Raw genomic sequence first — 23,937 nt, forward strand, 5'->3', positions numbered from 1 at the left:
AGAGAAATTACACAAAGTATGTGATGTGCCCAGCACTGTACTGCCACAGAAGTTATCCCCTTCCATCTCTCTCATTAATTTAGGAAAAGGAAAATATTTTAGTTGGTCTCTGCCAATTGAGATTTACTGGGTAACCTGTCTCCTTCCCATTTTGTCAAGGCATGGCTTCTCTTAGCTGCCCTCTTTCCCCCCTTTTTGCTGGCATAATAGACACTAGCATTGTTGATTGATGTCTTTTCCTTTTGGACAGGGAGTACTTCCTGTATCCTTGTCCATCTGACTAGTTTGTTGTACATAATGAAAATTTCCCCTCTTGTCTTAATCACAAATAACCAGAAGGAAAGCTAGTTAAAGCTGCTAAGCCATATATGAACATTTTCATGGCTTTTGAGCTGGCAGGTATAATTTATTGCTGCTTTTTAGCCAGAATTTGAGTTTAGGAATGTTCATTTTTTCTAGCAGTTTATTGTATTCTTTGAATGTCTAAGCTTAGACATGTACCATAGCTTGATTGTTATGTATAGAAAGGCCGATAGTATTTGTATGAGAGATTCTATCCAGTTGCTATAAGATTCGTGCTCATTTTAAATCTGATTTATTATGGATCTACTTCTGACTTTTCCAAATAACACATGAATAAGTAACATTAGAATTGCAGCAATTTAGAGTAACTTTCAGTGCTAGGAAAATCTAGTGTCTCCTATTCCTCTTTATTATATTTTTAAAGAAGTAGTACTACTCACTGGCTAGTTTGCCATTCAATTTAAAAACCTGTGAATGAAACAAATATTTTATATATAATATAATTTGTATTGAGACATAACTAAAATTATTTTCCTTCTGTACTTAAGGAATCACTCTTTTTCTTTTTAAATATGAAAATTGGAAATTAAAACCGAACATACTTTTAAAACTTTTTTATTTGGAAATAATTTTAAAGTTAAAGCAAAGTAGCAAGAAAAAGAATAGTACAAAGAATTTAAAAGTTTCTCCTCCACCAAGATTCACCCAATGTCAACATTTTGCCACCCTTCCTTCTCCTTTCTCTCCCTCCTTTCTCTTATTCATTTCTCACTCACTCACTTATATTCTTCCCCTCCCCCCAATAGAAGGTTCATTTGCATACATAATGGCCCCTTTGCCCTGAGTACTAGGAATAGGGATAATCTCTTAAATAACCACAGTACGGAAATCAACTTCAGTAAATTTAACATTGATAAAGTACTTTATCTATTGTCCATATTCTAGTTTTGTCAGCTGATCCAATAATGTTCTTTATAGCATTTTCCCGTCTAGTGCAAGATCCAGTATAGGATCAAATATTGCGTTTAATTGTCATTTCCCTTCAGCTTCCTTTAATCTGGAAGATTTACAGACTTTGTCTTTTATGGTATTTGCAGAATATAGTATTCCTGGCATTGTGGGATCTGAATATGCTTCAAAATCATAATATTGAGTCACTTTTTTTTTTTTGAGGAAGATCAGCCCTGAGCTAACACCTGCTGCCAATCCTCCTCTTTTTGCTGAAGAAGACTGGCCCTGAGTTAACATCCGTTCCCATCTTCCTCTACTTTATATGTGGGACGCCTGCCACAGCATGGCTTGCCAAGCGGTGCCATGTGTGCACCTGGGATCTGAACCGGCGAACTCTGGGCCACTGAAGCGGATTGTGTGGCCTTAACCACTGTGCCACTGGGCCGGTCCCTTGAGTCACTATTAATCAAAGTTATTTTAAGTTATTTTTTCTTGTTTCACTTATGTTGTGAGGAAAAAAAAACCACCACCAAGTCTTTAAAACATCTCAGCTTTTCAGCCTTTTCATTCTACTACCAAAATTATAGGTAGAATGAATTTTGTTGGTATTTAATCCATACCTAGAACATTTGTAAAGACAGTGTCAACATCTAGAACTCCTGGGACTGTCCTGGTGGCGCAGCGGTTGAGTTCAAATGTTCCGCTTTGGTGGCCCGGGGTCGGCCAGCTCAGATCCTAGGTGTGGACATGCAGCCGCTTGTCTAGCCATGCTGTGGTAGGCGTCCCACATAAAAAGTAGAAGATGGGCACAGAGGTTAGCTTAGGGCCAGTCTCCCTCAGCAAAAAGAGGAGGATTGGCAGCAGATGTTAGTTCAGGGCTAATCTTCCTCCAAAAAAAAAAAAAAAAAAACCACACACACAAAAAACTAGAACTCCTGATTAATGATCATGTGATTTTGATGCTTTTAAAGCTACATATTTTAAAGTTTGATCAGCATCTAGTGTGAAATTTTGCCTTTTTATTAATTTCTCGTCTCCTGGTGGTATTGTGCCACCTAGTGGAATTTTATGGCCTTCAATATATGGCTCAGAATCTAGATGGAATGCAAAATGCATTTTAACATATTAAGAAACAGTAGTTTGGAATGTTTGAACTTCTTGGGTGACTTGGACTTCTTTAGAACAATCATTGTCTTCCTAAACAAGAATTCAGAACAAATAAATTCTTAGTAAGTGAAGTCTTAGTAGATGTCTTAACATTATGAGCTACTGAGTGTTAAAAATCTGCTTTTTTCAAACAAGAAATACCCTACATTTATTTTCTTTATCTATGAAATTTTAACCAAAGCGTATTATATGTCCATCAGTTAATATTAAACTAATTGTTGCGATGGGGATCTTGTAAAAATCTCCATTTCCCCTCGTAGGTCTTATTGTTGTACCTCTACTTTCTAAGCAGAATATATTGGAGTTTACATGTTATTTACACAATCTAGGTTTATTTTGAAGTAACAGAATAAAAACACACTTTATGATAAATATTAATTGAATGGTCGACAGGAAAAAATGTGCTACCTTGAAAATAGCCTGAAGATAGTTTAGCCTTTATCATTTGAAGATTTCTTGCCAGATGGCAAGATGAGCTCTTATTTGTGCTTACTTGGCTATAAATAAAATTTAGGATTTTATCAATTGGAGAGGTAGCGGTCTCTTTTTCTTGTTATTAAATGTGAAGAAGATGCCTTATTCCTTGAGAGGTATTCAATGTACATGTTTTTAGTAGGACTTGAGAAACATTTCTCTCTTGGGGTTGGTCATTCTGCATAATGAAACTGGAATGTGACCTCTGAGGTTGTCTTCAGGATAGTCATTTGTGATAAAGAATATTGAGAATTATCTAACCATGAAGGGGAAGTAGTTCTGAATCACAAGATGCAGGTCATTCAAGCATACAATACCTTTTTAGAGTCACAGATATTATATAATGTTTTTATCTTATTTTTTCTTAGTTGCTGATGTATATTCACGATGAGTGGATTAGGAGAAAACTCCTTGGATCCACTGGCCCCTGATTCACGAAAACGAAAATTGCCGTGTGATACCCCAGGACAAGGGTAGGAATTTATTTCCTGATGCTTCACCAAGATCTCCTCCTCCTACCCTATTTTTTTGGTTTAAGCTAACATTTGGGCTTTCTGTTATTTACATTCTCTGGTTAGATTTTTGTGTGTGTATGTGAGGAAGATTGGCCCTGAGCTAACATCTGTTGCCAGTCTTCCCCTGCTTTGTATGTGGGATGCTGCCACAGCATGGCTTGATGAGTGGTGTGTAGATCTGCACCCGGGATCCAAGCCTGCAAACCCTGGGCTGGCCCCAGCTGTTTTTGTTTTTGTCTTTGCTGAAATAGTGTGGTTTTGCTGTGTGGTAAGTAGAGTGGTGCAGTGATGAGATGGACGTCCGTGTGATGTCCACCAATAAAGATAGAAGCGAGAATGTTATCCAACAGTCTGTGGTGCTGTAAGACGCATTTCTCAGTGGAGGAAGTAGGAGTTAGGAATAGATAAGCAAGATTATTACAAGTAAGAATCTTTACTATCCTTTCAGAACATAAGTTGATATTTTGGCATTTGTGAGGTTTCATCATTCTTTTCCTAAATGGAGTGAGAAGTTTAAAAAGTTGCAATAAAATAACTGCATGTTACGCAGTGATACTGTGTAGCCTTTTTAGTATTTACCAAGGTCAGTATCATTTGAATTTTAATGTGATAGTTGCAGAATAAAAAAAACAATTTACAATTCATAAAACCTCACCATTAATGAGTAGCGACCACTTTTTTGGTTATTATTTGTTAGTTGTTTTTCTCCATGAGGTAAAGGCTGTTTATATTTATTGCCATTTTCCAGATGATGAAACTGAGACTAACTGCCCACGGTCATTCCACTAACCCAAAGGTGGACTTGAATTTAGGTTTGCATGAATTTCTACTATGTTATACTGCATCTCCAAGATAGTGTTTGATAGTTTCTACTGGCTGAGTTTAGTTTGTTTACATATGAAGGAAACGGTGTTGTGTAGGGACTTCTTTTGCTCACAACTTTTGTGATAGGTATACTTATGGCTTTCCCCCCCCCCCCCCCCTTCTCAGTCTTACCTGCAGTGGTGAAAAGTGGAGACGGGAGCAGGAGAGTAAATATATTGAAGAATTGGCTGAACTGATATCTGCTAATCTTAGTGATATTGACAATTTCAATGTCAAACCAGATAAATGTGCAATTTTAAAGGAAACAGTAAGACAGATACGTCAGATAAAAGAGCAAGGTAATACAAAGTAAGAACAACACACTATTTTGGAAGGAACTTGTTACCTCTGTTTATGTTTCCTTTTTGCTGCTTCCTTGCTTAGGTGGGGTGACTACTGTGTGGGAGTGGGCAAATAAGTTGACCGGCTTTGCTCTTACCGAGTTGAAAGAAGGCCAGTGTTGCTTACTCTTTCACATGTTAGTTCCCTTTCAGGAAGTCATGGGACAGTACATTTATTAGTAAAGGAGAATTTAGAGTATCTTCTGCCCCCCTGGGTAACTTGGAAGTTTAATTTTAACATTTGAAAATTGTAGCATCATTTTCTTATGAGGAAATGTCTTACTTATATCCACATGCACGTGTGTGTCTCTTTGTGTCTGTTCTGGGGTCTATTCCAAGGTGGACGTAACTCATATATGTGCTGTTTGTAGTACTGCCTTGTGTCTTTCCAGGAAAAGCTATTTCCAATGATGACGATGTTCAGAAAGCTGACGTGTCTTCTACAGGACAGGGAGTTATTGATAAAGACTCCTTAGGACCACTTTTACTTCAGGCAAGTATAAGGTTTCAGCCAGCCAGTAAGCTCTGTTGATTACAAAAAAAATGATTGAAATTTTGGTTAGGAAATGAAAGCAAAAAGAAAATGTTTCTTTCTATGAGACAGAACTCAGTATTCTGAATATGATAGAAAAATGCTTTTATATTTACAATATATATAATTCAGGAGGCCCTGTGTGCTCTTGCCCCCCCCCCCCCACCCACACCTCCACTTATAAAAATAGAGTGCAAACTGAGAAAGCAAACAGAAAAATACAAAGAAGCAAGAGAGGAAAGGTAACCCATAATTTTGCAAACGTAATATTTGGGGCATATTTAGCTCAGACTTTTTTTTTTTTTTTTTTTTTTGAGGAAGATCAGCCCTAAGCTAACATCTGCTGCCAATCCTCCTCCCTTTTTTTTTTTTTTATTTTGCTGAGGAAGACTGGCCCTGAGCTAACATCTGTGCCCATCTTCTTCTACTTTATATGTGGGACACCTGCCACTGCATGGCCTGATGAGTGGTACCATGTCCGAACCTGGGATCCGAACCGGTGAACCCTGGGCCCCCAAAGCAGAATGTGTGCACTTAACTGCTGTGCCACCGTGCTGGCCCCTGGCTCAGACTGTTTTGAACATTTTTGCCTGATGGATTATATGATGCCCTACTGTTTTATATTCTTGAGGAGTTTTTTAAGACTTAAAAATGTGCGTTGTTTTGTAAGTAGTTGTCTTAAATTCATCTGACTAACCTGTAGCACTTACAGAATGTTTCTCTTACTTTAATGCAGGGTCTGAAGCCCTTCATAAAGTTAACTTGTCCACTTTTTGTTTTGATTAGTTTGGTCCAACAACTTTTTATGATCATTTCAGCTCTTCTTCATAAATGCTCATTAAGGAGTAGGGTAGTTCCTGTAGCTGCACTTGTTATCAAATGGAAAAACAGGAAACACTAAGGATCGTTTTCTTACTTTTAAAAGCTCCTTTGAAGAGGTGATTCTTCAAAATATTAGAGTAGACATTAATTCAGATTTTATGTTGAGTGTATTTGTCTTTTTTTCAGATTCTTTTTATTTTTCATAAAACTCTGTAGTAATGGTGCTAATGTTAATAGAAATGGTGGCTGATAGTTGTTTGCAGTAATTGTTAAATGAACATTAATTTTTTCACATTCTGCTTTATGCTAAGGTTGGTGTCTTAGTCTTCTAGGGCTCCCATACCAAAAGACAGTGGGGGGGGGGGGCTTAAACACCAGGCCTTTCTTTCTCACGGTTCTGAAGCCTGGAAGTTTCAAGGTGGCGGCAGGTTTCATTTCTCCTGAGACCTCTCTCCTTGGCTTGTAGATGGCTGCCTTCTCCTTGTGTCTTCACATGGTCTTTTCTCTGTGTGAGTGCATTCCTGGTGTCTCTCTCTCTCTCTCTCTCTCTCTCTCTCCCTCTCTCTCTCTCCCTCTCTCGCTCTCTCCCTCTCTCGCTCTCTCCCTCTCTCCCTCTCTCCCTCTCTCCCTCTCTCCCTCTCTCCCTCTCTCCCTCTCTCCCTCTCTCCCTCTCTCCCTCTCTCTCCCTCTCTCCCTCTCTCCCTCCCTCCCTCCCTCCCTCCCTATAAGAACACCGGTCCTCTTGGATTGGAGACCTACCCTAATGACCTCATTTAACCTTCATTACTTCCTGAAAGGCCCTATCTCCCAATAGAGTCACATTGAGGATTAGGGCTTCACGGTGTGAATTTGGGGGCGTAGGGTGGCGCCCTATAGTTCAGTCCCTAATAGCCAATGTTAACATATACCACTTTAGGCATTGGATGGTTTCCTGTTTGTGGTGAATCGTGATGGAAACATTGTATTTGTGTCAGAAAATGTCACACAATACCTGCAATATAAGCAAGAGGACCTGGTTAACACAAGTGTCTACAATATCTTGCATGAAGAGGACAGAAAGGATTTTCTTAAGAACTTACCCAAATCTACAGGTAGGCTTTTAATGTATATTTTCTAAATAAGTTAATTTTTTTTCTTAACCATTTCTTAGAAAAGCAAATGTACCTTTTAGGAAGTCAGGTGATCAAACTTGTGTAGAAAAGCAAGTGGCTAATAGTGAAATTTTCAAATATGACCTCGGTGAATTTAGAATTCAGTATACATTTCATGGGGTTTAAAGGTACAGTGAGTTCCAAAATATACAGTGAGATTTCTGTTGAAATTATTCTCGTGTTTTATATATTGCCACTTTGAAATGTTAGTGTAGAAACTACTATGGAGAACACGTGTAATGAGAAAATACAGCTTAAATTCTTAATGATAGTTAAGGACTGAATTGCTAGCTTTTTAAAAACGCCTTTCAATTTGTTTTCCAAAGTTAATGGAGTTGCCTGGACAAATGAGACCCAGAGACAAAAAAGCCATACGTTTAATTGCCGTATGTTGATGAAAACACCACATGATGTTCTGGAAGACATAAACACTAGTCCTGAAATGCGCCAGAGATATGAGACCATGCAGTGCTTTGCCCTGTCTCAGCCGCGAGCTATGATGGAGGAGGGGGAAGGTGAGGGCACACGTTTATGTGATGTGATGTCTGTCGAACAAACAGCAGCAACATTTGTAGTTTTGTAGTTTCCATTGTTGTAATTCTTCCTACTGCATGTCATGTCCTTGCTCACCTGATGAACAGACATACCCAAAGGTTAAATATAATCCTTACTTGGTTAAATGCTTTATTGTAGATTTGCAATCCTGTATGATCTGTGTGGCACGCCGCATTACCACAGGAGAAAGAGCATTTCCATCGAACCCTGAAAGCTTTATTACTAGACATGATCTTTCAGGTAAAAGCTCTGGGTACATATGTATAATTTTGTTCATTTTGAAAATTTTTTTAAAAGTTAACTATTTCTACAGCCTACACTCACTGTAGTGAATGCTTTGCGTGGGTTATTTCCTCTGTCTCTTATCCACTCCTAACAGAGATGTACTATAAGATGTTTGGCGTTTGAGTTGGATATATTGGGCACTTGGAAAAATAAAAGTAGAGTCACCTGACTTTCTCTACAAATAGCATTTCGAATCACAAGTTAATATTTCTTTTCTTTAACTTCAAACCCATTTTTCATAAAGAAACATGTTTTCAAAAACTTAGGTAACTTAATGAGAATTGCTGAGACTAATTCTTGACTTCAATCTGAGCTTCAGTCTTGGTCAGCCGCTTTTTGACCATGAGAGTAAAGAATTCAAGCCGGTGTAGTTGATAAGGCACAGTGATGAAATTAAACCTGATGGCAATGTTATCTGTATTTACCTTCAGGGTCACTCTTGTGGTCATCTAACCCTACATAGTGATGCCAAGGGTTTGTCACATATGCTCCATCTTGGAGATGAGGAAACAGATCCCTAGTGACAGAGACATTGGGTTATTTGTCTAAGATCATGGCTAATGAGAAGAGAATTTGCAGCTGGATCTGCTTGACGTCAAAGCCTGTACTGTTTGCTTTGTGTCCACTACGTGGACCCTCAATAAGTATTTGATAAACTGGAGTGTGTTTAAATAAACCCATAACGCAGTTATAAGTATTTTATATATGTGTATTTATATACACATGTATATATATATTACATACACATACATACGTACATAATTTACTGTAAAAGATAGCTATTTTTGTATTCATCCACCGTTTTGTCAGGCTCAGTTACTTCTCTTGAGGCTGCTTGAGATTAATTTTCACACATTAAATAAAATCGCAAAAAACTTTCTTTGTATTCTGAATTGACAATCTGTTTACACTGATGATTGTTACTTTATATTGGAAATTCTTCTCTTTATTTATCACCTTGAGATAGTCAGACCTGGTGACAGGAATTTTTGTGTGTTACATTATCTTTTTAGAGTGGTTCTTTCTCAGCATTTGTTATGATTTGGCAGTCTAAGTTTTCTCCATAAATAACAATACTTCAGATTTTATAACTGAAAACACTAAATAAAACATCTTTACCTAAGCAGTTTTGCAAGTAGAACCTTCAAAAATAATCTCACCCGTATTTTCCCTTATTACAAAAGGAAAACATATTTATTACGAAAGTTAGAAATTACCAGCAAGAAAAATTAAATGCTTTTGTCTGGTTAATATCTGAGAGCTATCTTAGCACAGTTATGGTGGGTACCTTCCACTTGCTGTCCATTCTTTCATAGGAGAGTTGTTGCGCTCAGCAGAATACTGTTTTTGGCCTCTGGAGAGATTTTATCCTCTGTCCCTATGTGTTTATTGAACATTTTCTGAGCATCTATTTTGTGTTTGTCGTGTGGCTCTCAGAGCTAAGCATTGCCCTGTTTGAGGGCAGACCATTCTTATTTTGGGCACGGTGCACATATGTTTACTCTTTCCTGGAATGTATTTGTTCCTTTTCCCTAGTCATTGTTTTTTCCCCACTAATAAGATTTTTTTTATTTGTCACCATTTAAGGTCTGAGTTGTAAACAGATTCTTGGACTGGTGGGTCATATCCATTAGCTCTCAAAAATTAGTGCCTTTCTCATCCCCAGTAGTGTTTCCAGAACTCTCTCTCACCATGAAGCTCTGTGAGTTTTCCCAATCCAAACTTGATTTTCTTCAGCATTTTTACTTTTCTCACAAACATATCATGGAGAAGATAAGTAGATTAACAAACTTTTCCTGTGTTTTCCCCAATCTGTCTGGAATCAAATTATTGAACACTTCTTTAAAGTCATTTGTCTATGCCTCTTGAATCATGATTTCCATTATCTTCTGTATTTGGTGGACCTCTTGGTGCCGAGCATAAGAGGTTGTTTGGGTCTGAGTATTGCATTTTTTAGTAAAGCCTATGCGGAACAGACAAAAGCAACCATTGGTAGTCTTGACGTCAATATCAGCTTCAATCATAGTCTGACATTTTTTGACCATGGAGCATATTTTGTCATGGAAATCCATGTCATTTATGTCGATCACATGATTTTTGCCCTGGACATCCTTGGTAATTAGTTTGAATTTTCTAAATGCAACTTCAGCATTCTGTAGATCAGCAAAGCTCATTTCAGAAGCATACCCCTTGAGACCATCAGAGACAGTTTTGGTGTAAGGTGTTCTTGCTAACTGCCCTGGTGCTGCTCAGAAAGTGAAAAGGCTTAGCCATTTTTTAAGGGCCATCTTCATGAATTCTTTCATTTCATAGCATTTTTGAATTGTATATATTTTGTCTTTCTGGTATATTTGATGTTAAAGCAAAGGTTGTCATGGGGCGGGCCCAGTGGCATAGTGGTTAAGTTCACACAGTCAGCTTTGGCAGCCTGGGGTTCACTGGTTCGAATCCCAGGCACAGACCTACGCACTGCTTATCAAGCCACACTCTGGCTGGTGTCCCACATATAAAGTAGAGGAAGATGGGCTGAGATGTTAGCTCAGGGCCAGGCTTCCTCAGCAAAAGAAGGAGGATTGGTGGCGGATGTTAGCTCAGGGCTAATCTTCCTCAAAAAAAAAAAAGTTGTCAGAAACTTCCTTACTTGTGGAAATTAGTATTTGGTTAACTTTCCTAGTTTGGATGTTAAGTGTCCAGAAATGCAATCACTTCTCAGATGGAAAGAATTGTCCCTGCTAGCTGTTTAGGTAGGTGTTTTCTCTTGTTTCATAGTTGAAGGGAGAGAATATCTTCAGATGCACAATTTTCCTGGTAGATGTTATTTTTTTCTTTTAAATGAAAATCAACCTAAGGTTATCTTGACATGTTATATTCTGTACATTCACAAAGCAAAAGCAGTTGTGTGGTAACACTCTTAGTCTATACAGCAGGTGATTTAATGTGAGAATATCCTGCAGGCCTATGTCCTTAAAGAGAACAGTGCTGGGTATAGCAGAAATTGGGACCAGAGAAGTTGGAATGGAGGTTTAGTGTGTGTTTTATTCTTTATTCCTAAGCCGTGCAGTTTGCACCCGGTGAATACTTGGGGTTGGATTTAAATCTTTATTTCCTTTCAATAGGAAAAGTTGTCAATATAGATACAAATTCGCTGAGATCCTCCATGAGGCCTGGCTTTGAAGATATAATCCGAAGGTGTATCCAGAGATTTTTTAGTCTTAACGATGGGCAGTCATCGTCCCAGAAACGTCACTATCAAGAAGGTAAAGAATTTCGTGGTTGATTCTTGATCTTGTTTGTCATTGTATTTGGAATAAAGTACTAAGTATATACATGACTGTAGTAGTTGTTTTTTGTGCCTGCGGGGTAGGAAAACGGTTCTTGAACATTCTTATTTTAGCCTATTCATACTTTGGTGTAGGCCCAGTTTTTCACTGAATTTTGAAAATGTTGGACTTGAAGTTGATTTCCTTTCTCTCTTCTCCTATATTTATTTGTTTTGCCAATTGTAGTTACTAGTCATGGGATATTTTCCCCACAGCTTATATCCACGGCCACGCAGAAACCCCAGTGTATCGATTCTCTTTGGCTGATGGAACTATAGTGACTGCACAAACAAAAAGCAAGCTCTTCCGAAACCCTGTCACAAACGACCGTCATGGCTTTGTCTCAACCCACTTTCTTCAGAGGTAATGGGAGATCACTGTGGATTCTGATATTAAATGCAGCAGCTTTCTAAAGATGTGTTATTATTAATGTAAAAAGGGAGCAAATTTAACAAGAGAAAAAGCAGGAACATTGTTGGATTTGCTGAAGTGAGTTTAGATTCTTGGATTGTATGTTTTAAGGTTATATTTTTATGTGAAAATGAGAATTTGTTCATTAAATAATTCCTGGGAAAGCGGGGGGATAAGAAGGCTAGTAGTGGGTAAAAGATCATATAAAATCTGACCATTTTGTTACCTTTTAATTTCTAATGATACATTACATTGCTCTTAGGGAATGAAGGTAGACTTTAAGAATAAAAGATAGTTACTATTGCTGTTGCTAATGGTAAATGAGCAACACAGAAAGGAGCAGAATATTCACCTGTTGATTATCTGGAGTAATTTACAAGCACCCCCAGGTTAACCTGTGGATAAATAGCAACTCCAGTGAAGCCCAGCTGAGGCTCCAGTTAACGTAGCTGCTGGCCCCTCACAGTGCTGTGGTGGCATCACTCACTCAGATTCTGTGACTGTTAAAAATTATGTCATTAGGTTAATAAATGATCACTGTCTAGATTGTTATCGTCACCAGGCATTGGAATGGCGCCTAAGACATTAAGTTCCTGGGCACACACTTTATCTTTTTTTAAAAAAAATCTTGATTCAGGGCTTTAATGCATGCCTGTAATTTTTTTTCTTTTTAAAAGATTGGCACCTGAGCTAACAACTGTTGCCAATCTTTTTTTTTCCTGCTTTTTTTTCTCTCCCCAAATCCCCCCAGGACATAGTTGTATATTTTAGTTGTAGGTCTTTCTAGTTGTGGTGTGTGGGATGCCGCCTCACCATGGCCTAATGAGCGGTGCCATGTCTGTGCCCAGGATCCGAACCTTGGGCCGCTGAAGCAGAGTGCATGGACTTAACCACTTGGCCACTGGGCCGGCCCCATGCCTGTAATTTTTTAGTAAAAGTTTGATGTTCTGTTTCTTGCAGGGAACAGAATGGGTATAGACCAAACTCGAATCCTGTTGGACAAGGCGTTAGACCTCCAGCTGCTGGATGCAATGCTTCGGTAGGCGGCATGAGCATGTCTCCAAACCAAGGCTTACAGATGCTGAGCAGCAGGACCTATGGCTTGGCTGACCCCAGCACCACAGGGCAGATGAGTGGCGCTAGGTATGGGCCTTCCAGTAGCATGGCTTCAATGAACCCTGGGCCAGGCATGCAGTCGCCATCTTCTTACCAAAACAACAACTATGGTCTCAGCATGAGCAGCCCCCCACACGGGAGTCCTGGTCTTGGCTCCAACCAACAGAATATCATGATTTCTCCTCGTAATCGTGGGAGTCCAAAGATGGCTTCACATCAGTTTTCTCCTGTGGCAGGTATTTGTGTTGGCATTTCCTTTTCTCTACTTTTCCTTTTTCAGTAATTCTTCTCTTTCCATACCACTATAATTCTTGTGAAGTTAATTCATTTTATAATGGAAACTTTGAAGAGCTCAGTGCTGTTTTGTTATAGCATTTAATAGTCTAATTCTTTTCTTAATTTTTCTCCAAATCCAGGTGTGCACTCTCCCATGGGATCTTCTGGCAATACTGGGAGCCACAACTTTTCTAGCAGCTCCCTCAGTGCTCTTCAAGCTATCAGTGACGGTGTGGGGACTTCTCTTTTATCTACTCTGTCTTCACCAGGCCCCAAATTAGATAACTCTCCCAATATGAGTATAACCCAACCAAATAAAGTGAACAGTCAGGATTCCAAGAGTCCCCTAGGCTTGTATTGTGACCAGAATCCAGTGGAGAGTTCAATATGTCAGTCAAATAGCAGAGATCACCACAGTGACAAAGAAAGTAAGGAGAGTAGTGTCGAAGGGTCGGAGAATCAAAGGGGTCCTCTAGAAAGCAAAGGTCATAAAAAATTACTGCAGTTACTTACCTGTTCTGATGACCGGGGCCATTCCTCCTTGACCAGCTCTCCCCTGGATTCAAGTTGTAAAGACTCTTCCATTAGTGTCACCAGCCCCTCTGGGGTCTCCTCTTCAACATCTGGAGGAGTGTCCTCCACATCCAGTATGCATGGGTCACTGCTGCAAGAGAAGCACCGGATTTTGCATAAGTTGCTGCAGAATGGGAATTCACCAGCTGAAGTTGCCAAGATTACCGCAGAAGCCACTGGGAAAGACACCAGTAGTACAACGTCTTGTGTGGAAGGAAATGTCAAGCAGGAGCAACTAAGTCCTAAGAAGAAGGAAAATAATGCACTGCTTAGATATCTGCTGGACAGGGATGATCCTAGCGACACCCTCTCTAAAGAGCTGCAGCCCAAGGTGGAGGGAGCGGACAGTAAGATGAGTCAGTGCAGCAGCTCCACCATTCCCAGCTCAGGTCAAGAGAAAGACTCTAAAATTAAGACAGAAACAAACGAAGAGGTAATTTGTCTTCTCTACATTCCAACTCAGCCATTATACTTCATCATTGCGTTTTTGGGTTAGAAAGACAATGTATTAATACACAAATTCTTATCTTCTATTTTAAGTGTATTTCATGGAAGTGAATCTTGAGCTATGATTTCTTTGTAATTCTTTTGGGCTTCAGTAGAGTGTATTATGATGCAATTTAGAAATACCGGGCGTGTGTGTTTTAAAATGTGACTGTAACTCATTAGCAGTCAATTTGAAATTTTTCATGGAGGTGTTCACTGTTGGCATGAGGAGACTGGGTCATTAAGGGCATGGTGGAATGAAACAGGAGAAACACTTTTGTATTAAGAAGCAAAATTTTGATTTTTTTTTTTTTAATAATGTGCTCTTTTTTTTTTTTTTTAAAAGATTTTATTTTTCCTTTTTCTCCCCAAAGCCCTCTGGTGCATAGTTGTGTATTTTTAATTGTGGGCCCTTCTAGTTGTGGCCTGTGGGACGCTGCCTCAGCGCCACCCGATGAGCAGTGCCATGTCTGCGCCCAAGATTCGAATTGGTCAAACCTTGGGCCTCTGAAGCAGAGCGTGCGAACTTAACCGCTCGGCCATGGGGCCAGCCCCCTCCCCCACGCCCCCGCCCTTAAGAAAAAAAAAAAAAAAAGATTGGCACCTGAGCTAACAACTGTTGCCAGTCTTCTTTTTGTTTTTTCCTGCTTTTTTATTTTTTTCCTCCCCAACTCCCCTGAGTATATAGTTGTATATTTTTTAGTTGTGGCGTGTGGGACGCCGCCTCAGCATGGCTTGATGAGTGGTGCCGTGTCTGCGCCCGGTGTTCCATCCGGCAAAACCCTGGGCTGCTGAAGCAGAGTGTGGGAACTTAACCACTTGGCCATGGGGCCGGCCCCCAAAATTTTGATTTTTACCTGAAATCAAGTTTCATGTACACGATCACATTCTGTATAAAGATTTCACAAACTCTGCTTGAGGAACACTATTCTAGGAGACATTAATATGCATCTGAGAGTCTTAGAGAAGTCTTACTGTTAAGTTGTCTGTTTAACTTTGTTTAACCTGGTTTTCTCTGAATTTATTGGCCAAAATCTCTTTTTAAAGCATGCCTATGAATATCTTGTTGAACGTCAGCTTGCTGCTTTTATTATTAATGGTACTTATTTTCAGAAGGTGTGTGTAGACATCTAGGCAGACATCTCTGTCAGCTAATGATCCTGAGTAATGTTAGCTGGAAAATATCCTACAGTTTGAGAATTAAACTCCTAGTGTAAATTAAAAAATGCCCCTTTGAAAGCACCTCCAAACTCAGGGATTTATCTTAGTAGTTTTAAACTGTTGTTTCAAGGAAGAAGATTGTGGGGGGCGTCATAATAGACCAGCCTTTAAGTTGGGCATTATCGTTTCAGGTAACTAATGTATTTTACTTGTTCCCATTTCATCTGTTTTCTTCTGATGAATATGTTTATACTTGTGTGTCTAGTAATGTAGACAGCTTAATTTTTAAAATTTTATTTTCAGGGATCTGGAGATTTGGATAATCTCGATGCTATTCTTGGTGATCTGACTAGTTCTGACTTTTACAATAATTCCATATCCACAAATGATAATAACCTGGGAACCAAGCAACACATGTTTCAAGGAACTAATTCTCTGGGTAAGAAAGAGCTAGGTTTTGTTCTTGCTGCCTTTTAAAGCTTTCTGCACACTTGTATGTACTCTTATACTGAGAGTAGGATTTAAAACACATAATCTGCCTCTCAGTTTCTTAGACTAATTTATCATGTATATGTTTAAAAAAGTTTTTGGACATTTTCATGTTTTTTTAAATTTCCCATTTCTAACTGATATGATGCCAGTAATCATGGCACTAACAGGAAAATGTTCATCTTTGGTTGCTCCAGATGAGTAGTAGGTACTAGGGCATGCATTTTTCTTAGGCAAAGAGAATTGGATTAAAAAGCAACTAAAACTGCAGATCAAAACCTGTCCTGCGAATTTATGGAGTGTTATCATTTAGCTATGAGAGTTTTCCTCTTTAGTGTTTGCTGGTCCTTTCCCAGACTTTCTTCTATAGCTGTGTCTTTCCTCATTCATTAATTGACGATGTATTATATGTATCAATCAAAATGAGTAATTCACAGTGATCAGAAAATGGTGGTTATTCATTTTCAGTGACACTGTTTCCCAAACTGAAATGGATAATCAGATCAATTGAATAGATTGGATAAAGAAAAAGACTAAGAGGAAATTTTATCTTTCATTCCTTGTTTCATTAGAAGGCAACTTATCTGGTTACATTTAATTGTGAAGTTTCTCTGTAAAAACAGACAAGCCACTTACGAAAGTCCACATATGGAAGAACCTCCAGGAATTTAAAACATTGGGAAATTTTCAATATTGAGTGAAGCAGAATATGAATGACCATATCAGGCTACAGAACAATACCCGGTGCTTCAGCCAACACTGAGACTTGTGTTTCTACTACTTTATTTGGAGTATGAGGCTTACTTTTTTTTTTTTTTGGTGGTTAGTGTTTACTTTGTAAAGAAAGACAGTGTTTTAGTAAGAAAGACATTCCTGGGTGGATAGTATTAGTATTTATGTCTTGTACTTGATTATTTATGTGTTGAATCATCACAGGATATTTATGTATTCTGCTTCTGTGTTTTCAGCAGGTTTGAGGAGTCCACAGTTGGTGCAGTCCATTCGTCCTCCGTATAACCGAGCAGTGTCTCTAGACAGCCCTGTTTCTGTTGGCTCAAGTCCTCCAGTAAAGAATATCAGTGCTTTCCCCATGTTACCAAAGCAGCCCGTGTTGGGTGGGAATCCAAGGATGATGGATAGTCAGGAAAGTTATGGCTCAAATATAGGTATGTTATTTCTAGTTAGTATTTATGATTGAAAGTTTCTTTTGGGAAAAGTAAATTCGAAATATGTAAAGCCATTTAAATAATTGAGATTAAGTAATAGATTTTTGAATAACAGTAGCATAATATTTCTTTCTTGAGTATCCTTCATTTATTCCATGTCTTGGTTATTTAAGCTCTTAAGGAAGCTTTTTTTTTTTTTGAAAAAAGATTGGCACCTGAGCTAACAACTTTTGCCAATCTTCCTTTTTTTTTTTTCTTTCTGCTTTTTTCTCCCCAAATCCTCCCAATACATAGTTGTATCTTTTCGTTGTGGGTCCCTTAGAAAGTTGGGGCATGTGGGATGCCACCTCAGCATGGCCTGACGAGCGGTGCCATGTCCACACCCAAGATCTGAACCAGCGAAACCCAGGGCTGCCGAAGTGGAGCGTGTGAATTTAACCATTCAGCCACTGGACCAGCCCCAGGAAGCTTTTGATCTAAGGCATTTTCTAACCTTTAATGAATACATGGCAATAGTGGCCTACCAAAATGTCTCCATAGTTGGCCAGCCCTATTCTTAGCATGACACAGCATTTTTTTTGGTCAAGGTCAATGCTGTGTATAGTGCCTGTAGCTATGTAAGAAAGATTTTGTTATAATATGGAAAAGACATTATCATTTCTACTTGTTTCAGGTGGTCCAAACAGAAATGTGACTGTGAATCAGACTCCTCCTTCAGGAGACTGGGGCTTACCAAACTCAAAGGCCAGCAGGATGGAACCTATGAGTTCAAACTCCATGGGAAGACCAGGAGCAGATTATAATGCTCCTTTACCCAGACCTGCAATGGGTGGCTCAATGCCCACCTTGCCTCTTCGGTCCAATAGCATCCCAGGTGCAAGACCAATGTTGCAGCAGCAGCAGCAGCAACAGCAGCAACAGATGCTTCAAATGCGTAAGCATCCCCTTCATAAAAAAAGAAAATGAGATGTTTTAGAGTAATTTTTGCTATTGGCTTACTTGAAAATTTATTCTTTCTTTTTCATCTCTCAGGGCCTGGTGAGATTCCCATGGCAATGGGGGTCAGTCCTTATGGCCAAGCAGCACCATCTAACCAACCAGGTTCCTGGCCAGATGGCATGTTGTCCATGGAACAAGGTCCTCATGGGACTCAAAACAGGTGAGGCTTTATTATGTGACTGTATAGAAAATGTTAGCATTGGATAATCTATAAAAGGGTTACAGCACAGGAACAAACCTGAAAGAGAATGAGGGGCTGGCCCCGTGGCCGAGTGGTTAAGTTCGCGCGCTCCGCTGCAGGCGGCCCAGTGTTTCGTTGGTTCGAATCCTGGGCGCGGACATGGCACTGCTCATCAGACCACGCTGAGGCAGCGTCCCACATGCCACAACTAGAAGAACCCACAACAAAGAATACACAACTATGTACCGGGGGGCGTTGGGGAGAAAAAGGAAAAAATAAAATCTTTAAAAAAAAAAAAAAAAAAAAAAGAGAATGAGAAGAACTCTGTAATTGAGGTACTTTGTTGTCATCCGGGCGCTTCTCAAATAGTTGTGTGTAAAACAAGGCTGAGGCAGCAAGCAGTGGCGTTCACGGGAAAGGAGGGAGACAGAACTGTGTGGTTCAGCTCTCAGGACCATTGAGTGGTCAAACCTGACTGTCTCTCTGAGGCGATTATTGTCTCCCATGATGTACCCGTCCTCCTTCATGAAGAAGGGCATGGCTTACCACCGGTTTGACAGATAGTAAGCCTCAGTTTTCTGGAAAATTCATTTTTAAGGATTGGATAATTCTCTAAAATTCTTTAAAACATTTCAGGGATCATGGTGAAAGTGAACTATATCACTTTAATTTTGTTAAAGAAAGATTGTGGATTATGTGTGTATTTCATTTTTATTTAGCTTGGTCAGTAACTCATTTGCATGAAAGAGGCCATCTGTCAATATCAATTCTAACTTGAATTCTGCGATAAATTAGTAAAGAAAAAATGGATCTGTTGAGTAGCCAGCGCTGTAACTACATGAGTTTATTAACTTGAGTTTTCCTCTACCCAGTAGAGGACAAATAGTTTCATCACAGAATTTTTCTGAGACAGGATAAATGTCTAGCTCCATGCCCCTTTAATGTGTTGGAGAACTGTGGCACCTTGCTGTGGGCATATGGAGTTTTTATTATACTTGTCAGTATGTGAGCTCTGTGGGCCAAGTATAACAAAAAGTTATTTTGGCAGTTCCCAGGTTCAGTTCATCTATAGTTTAACACTTCGGTCCTTTTTTCTGTTCTTTTGTTGATTTCTTCAACTACAACCACCTCTATTCTTACAGGCTCTTGAAAACAGCACCCTCTTCCATCCCAGTCATCACTCCCCCCTCCCCTGTCATCCCCAAGTGCCACAGGTCTAGCAATTAGATTTTGGTGATCTAGCTGTGGTGGTCGAAGATGGCCTGGTAAGGTTTAGAATGATGGGCCTTAAATTTAAATTGATGCCATTTGCTCTTCTCTGCTTCTCAGTTGGTTTATTATTTATACTTGTAGTATTTGAGTTATTCTTGCATATTAAAAATATTGTGCATGGTTACCGTGACTTTTTTTTTTCCCCAAGAGGAAAAGCACCATTGAAATTGATTGCAAGTCTCTTTTTAGGCCACTTCTTAGGAGTTCCCTGGATGATCTCCTTGGGCCACCTTCAAACCTAGAAGGTCAGAGTGATGAAAGAGCATTGTTGGACCAACTGCACACTCTCCTGAGCAACACAGATGCCACAGGCCTGGAAGAAATTGACAGAGCTCTGGGCATCCCTGAACTTGTAAATCAAGTGGGTAGCATTAACATGGAAATCGAAGTGTTTGTGTGTGAGTGCACATCCATGAAGCCATGCAGGAGAATGCCTGTGTGTGTCTCTCTTCTATTGCTTGAGCTATATCACTGCATTCGTGGATACCAGCATTAAATTTAGAAAAGATACTTTTATAATTGTGATACCACTTCCAGCAACCTGTAATTTTATAAAGATGTCAGATTTTAGGCAAGCATAGAGATGATCTGATAAAACTACGATAGTTTTTTTAAAATGCTACTTTTTACCTATGTTAATAGTCCTCATTTTTATAATTACCTCTCTACTACCTAGCCAACCAGTGTATACTCTTAGAAGGCAAACTTTTTTATGTGAAACAAAACCCGTTTGCAGTGGCAAATCTGTGAACACCCCAACATCGTCTTCTATTCCCAGTTACAGCCACCACTTGGTATCTGCTGGGGATTGGTTCGGATACCAACATCTGCGCATTCCCAAGTCCTTCATATAAAATGACGTAATATTTGCGTACAACCCACCCACGTTCTCCTGTATCCTTTGTCATCTCTAGATTACATATAATACCCAATATAATGTAAATGCTGTGCAAATAGTTGTTGCACTGTGTTGTTTAGAAATAATGACAATGAAGAAAGTCTGTACATGTTCAGTACAGACGCAGCCATCGCAGACCTTTTGATCTACTGTTGGTTGAGTCCACAGATGTGAAACCTGTGGATATGCAGGCCGGGCTGACTTTACCTGTGCAGCCTTAGGAAAACATGCCATTCACAAATACAGGTTTTTGAAACATAACATTTTGTAGTGGCTGTTTTCATTTAACGGATCTGTGTGTGGGGGCAATGTATAGGTCTGTGCATTCAAAAATAAACAGGAGAGATCTTCAAGGGGTTCTTAATCTTTGTTGGGGAGACAAACGGGTACACAAGGAATTCCGCTACAATATGACAAACACTGTCACAGAACTTTTTAAAGGGTTACTGGGAAACAAAGAGCAGTGATGATGTACACCTCTGGGGGTATCGGTCACATATGACCCTGGCGCTGAAGAGTGGTGTCTGACCTGGCTGGGAGTGACGTGTGGGCTCCTCAGAGATGGAGAAGCGTGAACTGCCCCTCAACATTTTATTTAAGCTGGAAGTAGCTTTCTTTGTCTACGTACTTTTAATACGTAAAAGTACATATTGAAAAAATGATAAAAATCTTCTGTAATCCTGGCACAAAAAATCGCCGTAAGTTTTGAGTGTATATTTAAAAAAAAAAAGCAAACTAAAACACTTTCGTAAACCGTTTACTTTATGAAAATCATCATCAATCATCTTTTTCTGATATATACATCTTTAATTTTAGTGGCCAAATAGTATCATATTGAACACAGTTTATTTAACCAATTCTCTACTGATGAAAATTTAAAATTGTTCCTAAATATTCTGTCTTGTAACCAGTTCTGTGAGTTACTCACATCTCGTTCACTTATCCTGTTTTCTTAGATGCAGTCCAAGAGAAAGGATGGTTGGGCTCCAGGGAGTGTGTATTTTAGAGGTTTTGCTACATATTTTCAGGTTGTTTTTCTGATAGATCATGGAGCTGCTTTTCCACAGAGGAGGGTGAAAATTTGAGTTCCTCAACCTCACAAGCACTGTGCTGCTGTGGCCCACATGGACAGAAGAACACACACAGTGTGAATGAGCAAGTGATAAAGCAAATACTGAGTGTCATTATTCTTTTAAATCTTTTCCAACCTGATTGGCATCATAGATCCTTATTTTAAATTATATTTTGTTGATTGCAAGATTGAACATATTTTATGTTCTTTGACCATTTAGATGTGTTTTTTAAGTTTCCTGATGGGGTTTTTATTTCGTTGATCTGTAACAGTACTTTATGTATGTTTAGTTATTGATTCCTTCATTTAACAAATATTCGTCTTCTATATGCCATCAGTCTTTTATTAGAGGCCGAGTAGCAGTAGTCAACACGTTAGTTGCTGCTCCCAAAGCTCCCATCCCACTGGGCATGGCAAACATCAGGCAGGGGACCAGCAGATACTCTTGACGTGGTGCAGGAGAGCTGAGGAGGAAAGGTGTGTGATGATGCTGTGAGACTGCATCATAAAGGGACCGTTTCTTAGGGTGGGCTGTCAAAAGTTTCCTCTAAAAGACTCATGTCTGAGTTGCAATTTGAAGAATGACTATTAACTTGTCTAATATGTTGCAAAGTAGTTTTCACAGTTTCTTTTTAGTCAGGGCTTATTGGTAGTTTTGTCCTTGAGTTTGGAAATGTTTGTGTTTTCAATTCAGGATGATGAGATAAAGAATAACTGGGGACTTACTGAAACGGTCAGGAAGACTTTTTCTGGGGAGTTGTCGTATATGCTGACACTTGAAGGATGAGAAAGAGCCAGCTATGCAGAAAGCTAGGGGAAGGATGTTGCAGAAGAGTCACAGCTCACTCAGAGGCCCTTAGACAGGAAAGAGTTTGGGAGTTGGCAGTTCTCGTAAGTGACTGAAAGGCAGCAAGAGCAGAGAGGGACTGGTACAAGATGATGATGGAGAGGTAAGTAGAGTTTAGGTTCCACAAAGCCTTCTTAAGGAGTCTGGAATTTTCCTGCTGTATTGCGAAGCCCTGGAAGATTTTAAGCAGGGTAGTGAGGAGAGCTGCTTTCCTTTTTGTTATAATTAATTTTTACTTTTAGCATAGTAACCTGTTTGTAACTTAAAAATAAAATGATACGAAAATACACTTATTGAAGAACCATAGTTATTTGCTCCCCTCAGAGGTAGTGAAACTCAATTCTTTGTTTTGGTAATATTTCTGAGTAATATGCTTATGCAGCTCTTTCTTTATCAACTTCAGTCTGTATCTTATTGATGTCCTGATGTGACAGTGGACTATGCATTCATAGTCCCTTATCTGAGCACCTTGGGGTCAGATACTCTTTGGAATTCAGGTATTTTTGGATTTTGGAAAGGTGCAATGGTGCATATATACCCTATATTCTACAGTCCCTCGGGTGGAGTTTTGAGCAGTCGCCTGTGATCAAACATGGTAAGACTTCCGCAGCAAAATGCATAAATAGTCATCCGCAGTGGGGTACATGGAGATTATGCATCTCTTCGTGTAAGTTCAGGTCAGGTTTTGCTGTTACATACATTTGGTGCTAATGAAAAATTGTTAGCGTTTTTAGAGCTTTTTTGGATTTTTGGAATTTCAGATAAGAAATTGTGGATCTGTGTTTATCCCCCTTCCTCCGGTACACATACTCACACCCATACCCGCTACATACACACAGGCACGTGCTCTCTCTGTACACCCAGTATAGTTAGATCTCTTGTTGTTAAATGGGTGATCAGTACTCAGATTATTTTGCCTCATTTCTGAGCCAGGTATAGTTTGTGGAGGTTTTTGTTTTGGGTTTGTTTGTTTTGAGTTAATTGCCTTCTCTTTTTATTTGGTTTGGTTTCTACACACTTAACTGCTACTTCTCCCCAGACACTCGGACAGAGCTCTAAAGGCTCTTCGTGTTTTCCTCCATGTTCAGACCCACTGCATAGTCCCTCCGTTCCTTCCCTCCCTCTTGCGGTTCTCTGTCTCTGTGTTCTTCTGTCCTTGTGAGGCAGGTCCACAAGTTAGTCATCGTCCCTCTTCTCCTCTGTCGCACTGCCAGTCTCCTGGGTGTTTCCAGGGTGTTTTCTTTCTTAGTTTACGTTGTTGTTTTGCTGAAACACTATTTCTATTAACGTCTCCTTCCCTACTGCATGAGATATAATATTTTAAGTCCTTATGTATCTGAAAATATCTTTATTCCATTCTCCTCCCATGTCTGGCTCGGTATTCAATTCTGGGTTGAAGATAATTCCTTCTTAAAGTTTCGAGAGAATTGTTGCGTAGTTTTCTGGCGTCCAGTGTTGCCACTGACTCCGATTCCAGTCTGATTCCTGTTCTTTTGTGTGTGACCCCTTCATTCTCTTTGGAATTATTCAGGAACTTTTTCCCTCTGAAACTTAGCATGGGTCTTGTTTCATTCATTCTGCAGTATATTAGGTGCACAGATATCCCATTTGGTTTGGGGGCATTTTCTTCTATCATTTCTTTAATAATTTTGTCTCTTTTTCTGATCCTTCTTTCTGGGATGTCTGTTGATATGTTGAGTGTTATATTGA

At 39.3% G+C, this 23,937-nt stretch overlaps 1 protein-coding gene and 1 pseudogene across 10 annotated transcripts in view; one reads left to right on the top strand and one right to left on the bottom strand.

Moving 5' to 3' along the window:
- The window catches only part of NCOA3 (nuclear receptor coactivator 3), a 124,072-nt gene that overhangs the window by 89,438 nt on the left and 10,697 nt on the right, over nt 1–23,937 (top strand). For 6 of the 10 annotated variants that reach the window (XM_070486064.1, XM_014866972.3, XM_070486068.1 and 3 more), the window contains 15 exons: nt 3,264–3,368; nt 4,401–4,573; nt 5,008–5,108; nt 6,886–7,060; nt 7,447–7,635; nt 7,814–7,915; nt 11,077–11,217; nt 11,496–11,643; nt 12,652–13,043; nt 13,224–14,089; nt 15,607–15,742; nt 16,761–16,958; nt 17,632–17,892; nt 17,991–18,117; nt 19,600–19,771. In XM_070486064.1, coding sequence (XP_070342165.1) covers nt 3,283–3,368; nt 4,401–4,573; nt 5,008–5,108; nt 6,886–7,060; nt 7,447–7,635; nt 7,814–7,915; nt 11,077–11,217; nt 11,496–11,643; nt 12,652–13,043; nt 13,224–14,089; nt 15,607–15,742; nt 16,761–16,958; nt 17,632–17,892; nt 17,991–18,117; nt 19,600–19,771 — 3,267 coding nt within the window. In that variant the 5' untranslated portion in view covers nt 3,264–3,282. Of the gene's footprint in view, nt 1–3,263; nt 3,369–4,400; nt 4,574–5,007; nt 5,109–6,885; nt 7,061–7,446; nt 7,636–7,813; nt 7,916–11,076; nt 11,218–11,495; nt 11,644–12,651; nt 13,044–13,223; nt 14,090–15,606; nt 15,743–16,760; nt 16,959–17,631; nt 17,893–17,990; nt 18,118–19,599; nt 19,772–23,937 lie in introns of those variants that run through there. The other 4 variants (XM_014866973.3, XM_014866974.3, XM_070486071.1 and 1 more) reach the window with 2 other exon arrangements.
- Nucleotides 9,405–10,355, bottom strand: LOC106847614 (small ribosomal subunit protein eS1-like; annotated as a pseudogene).

The sequence above is a fragment of the Equus asinus genome, chromosome 15 (genome assembly GCF_041296235.1).
Source record: "Equus asinus isolate D_3611 breed Donkey chromosome 15, EquAss-T2T_v2, whole genome shotgun sequence".
Classification (NCBI taxonomy): Eukaryota; Metazoa; Chordata; class Mammalia; order Perissodactyla; family Equidae; genus Equus; species Equus asinus.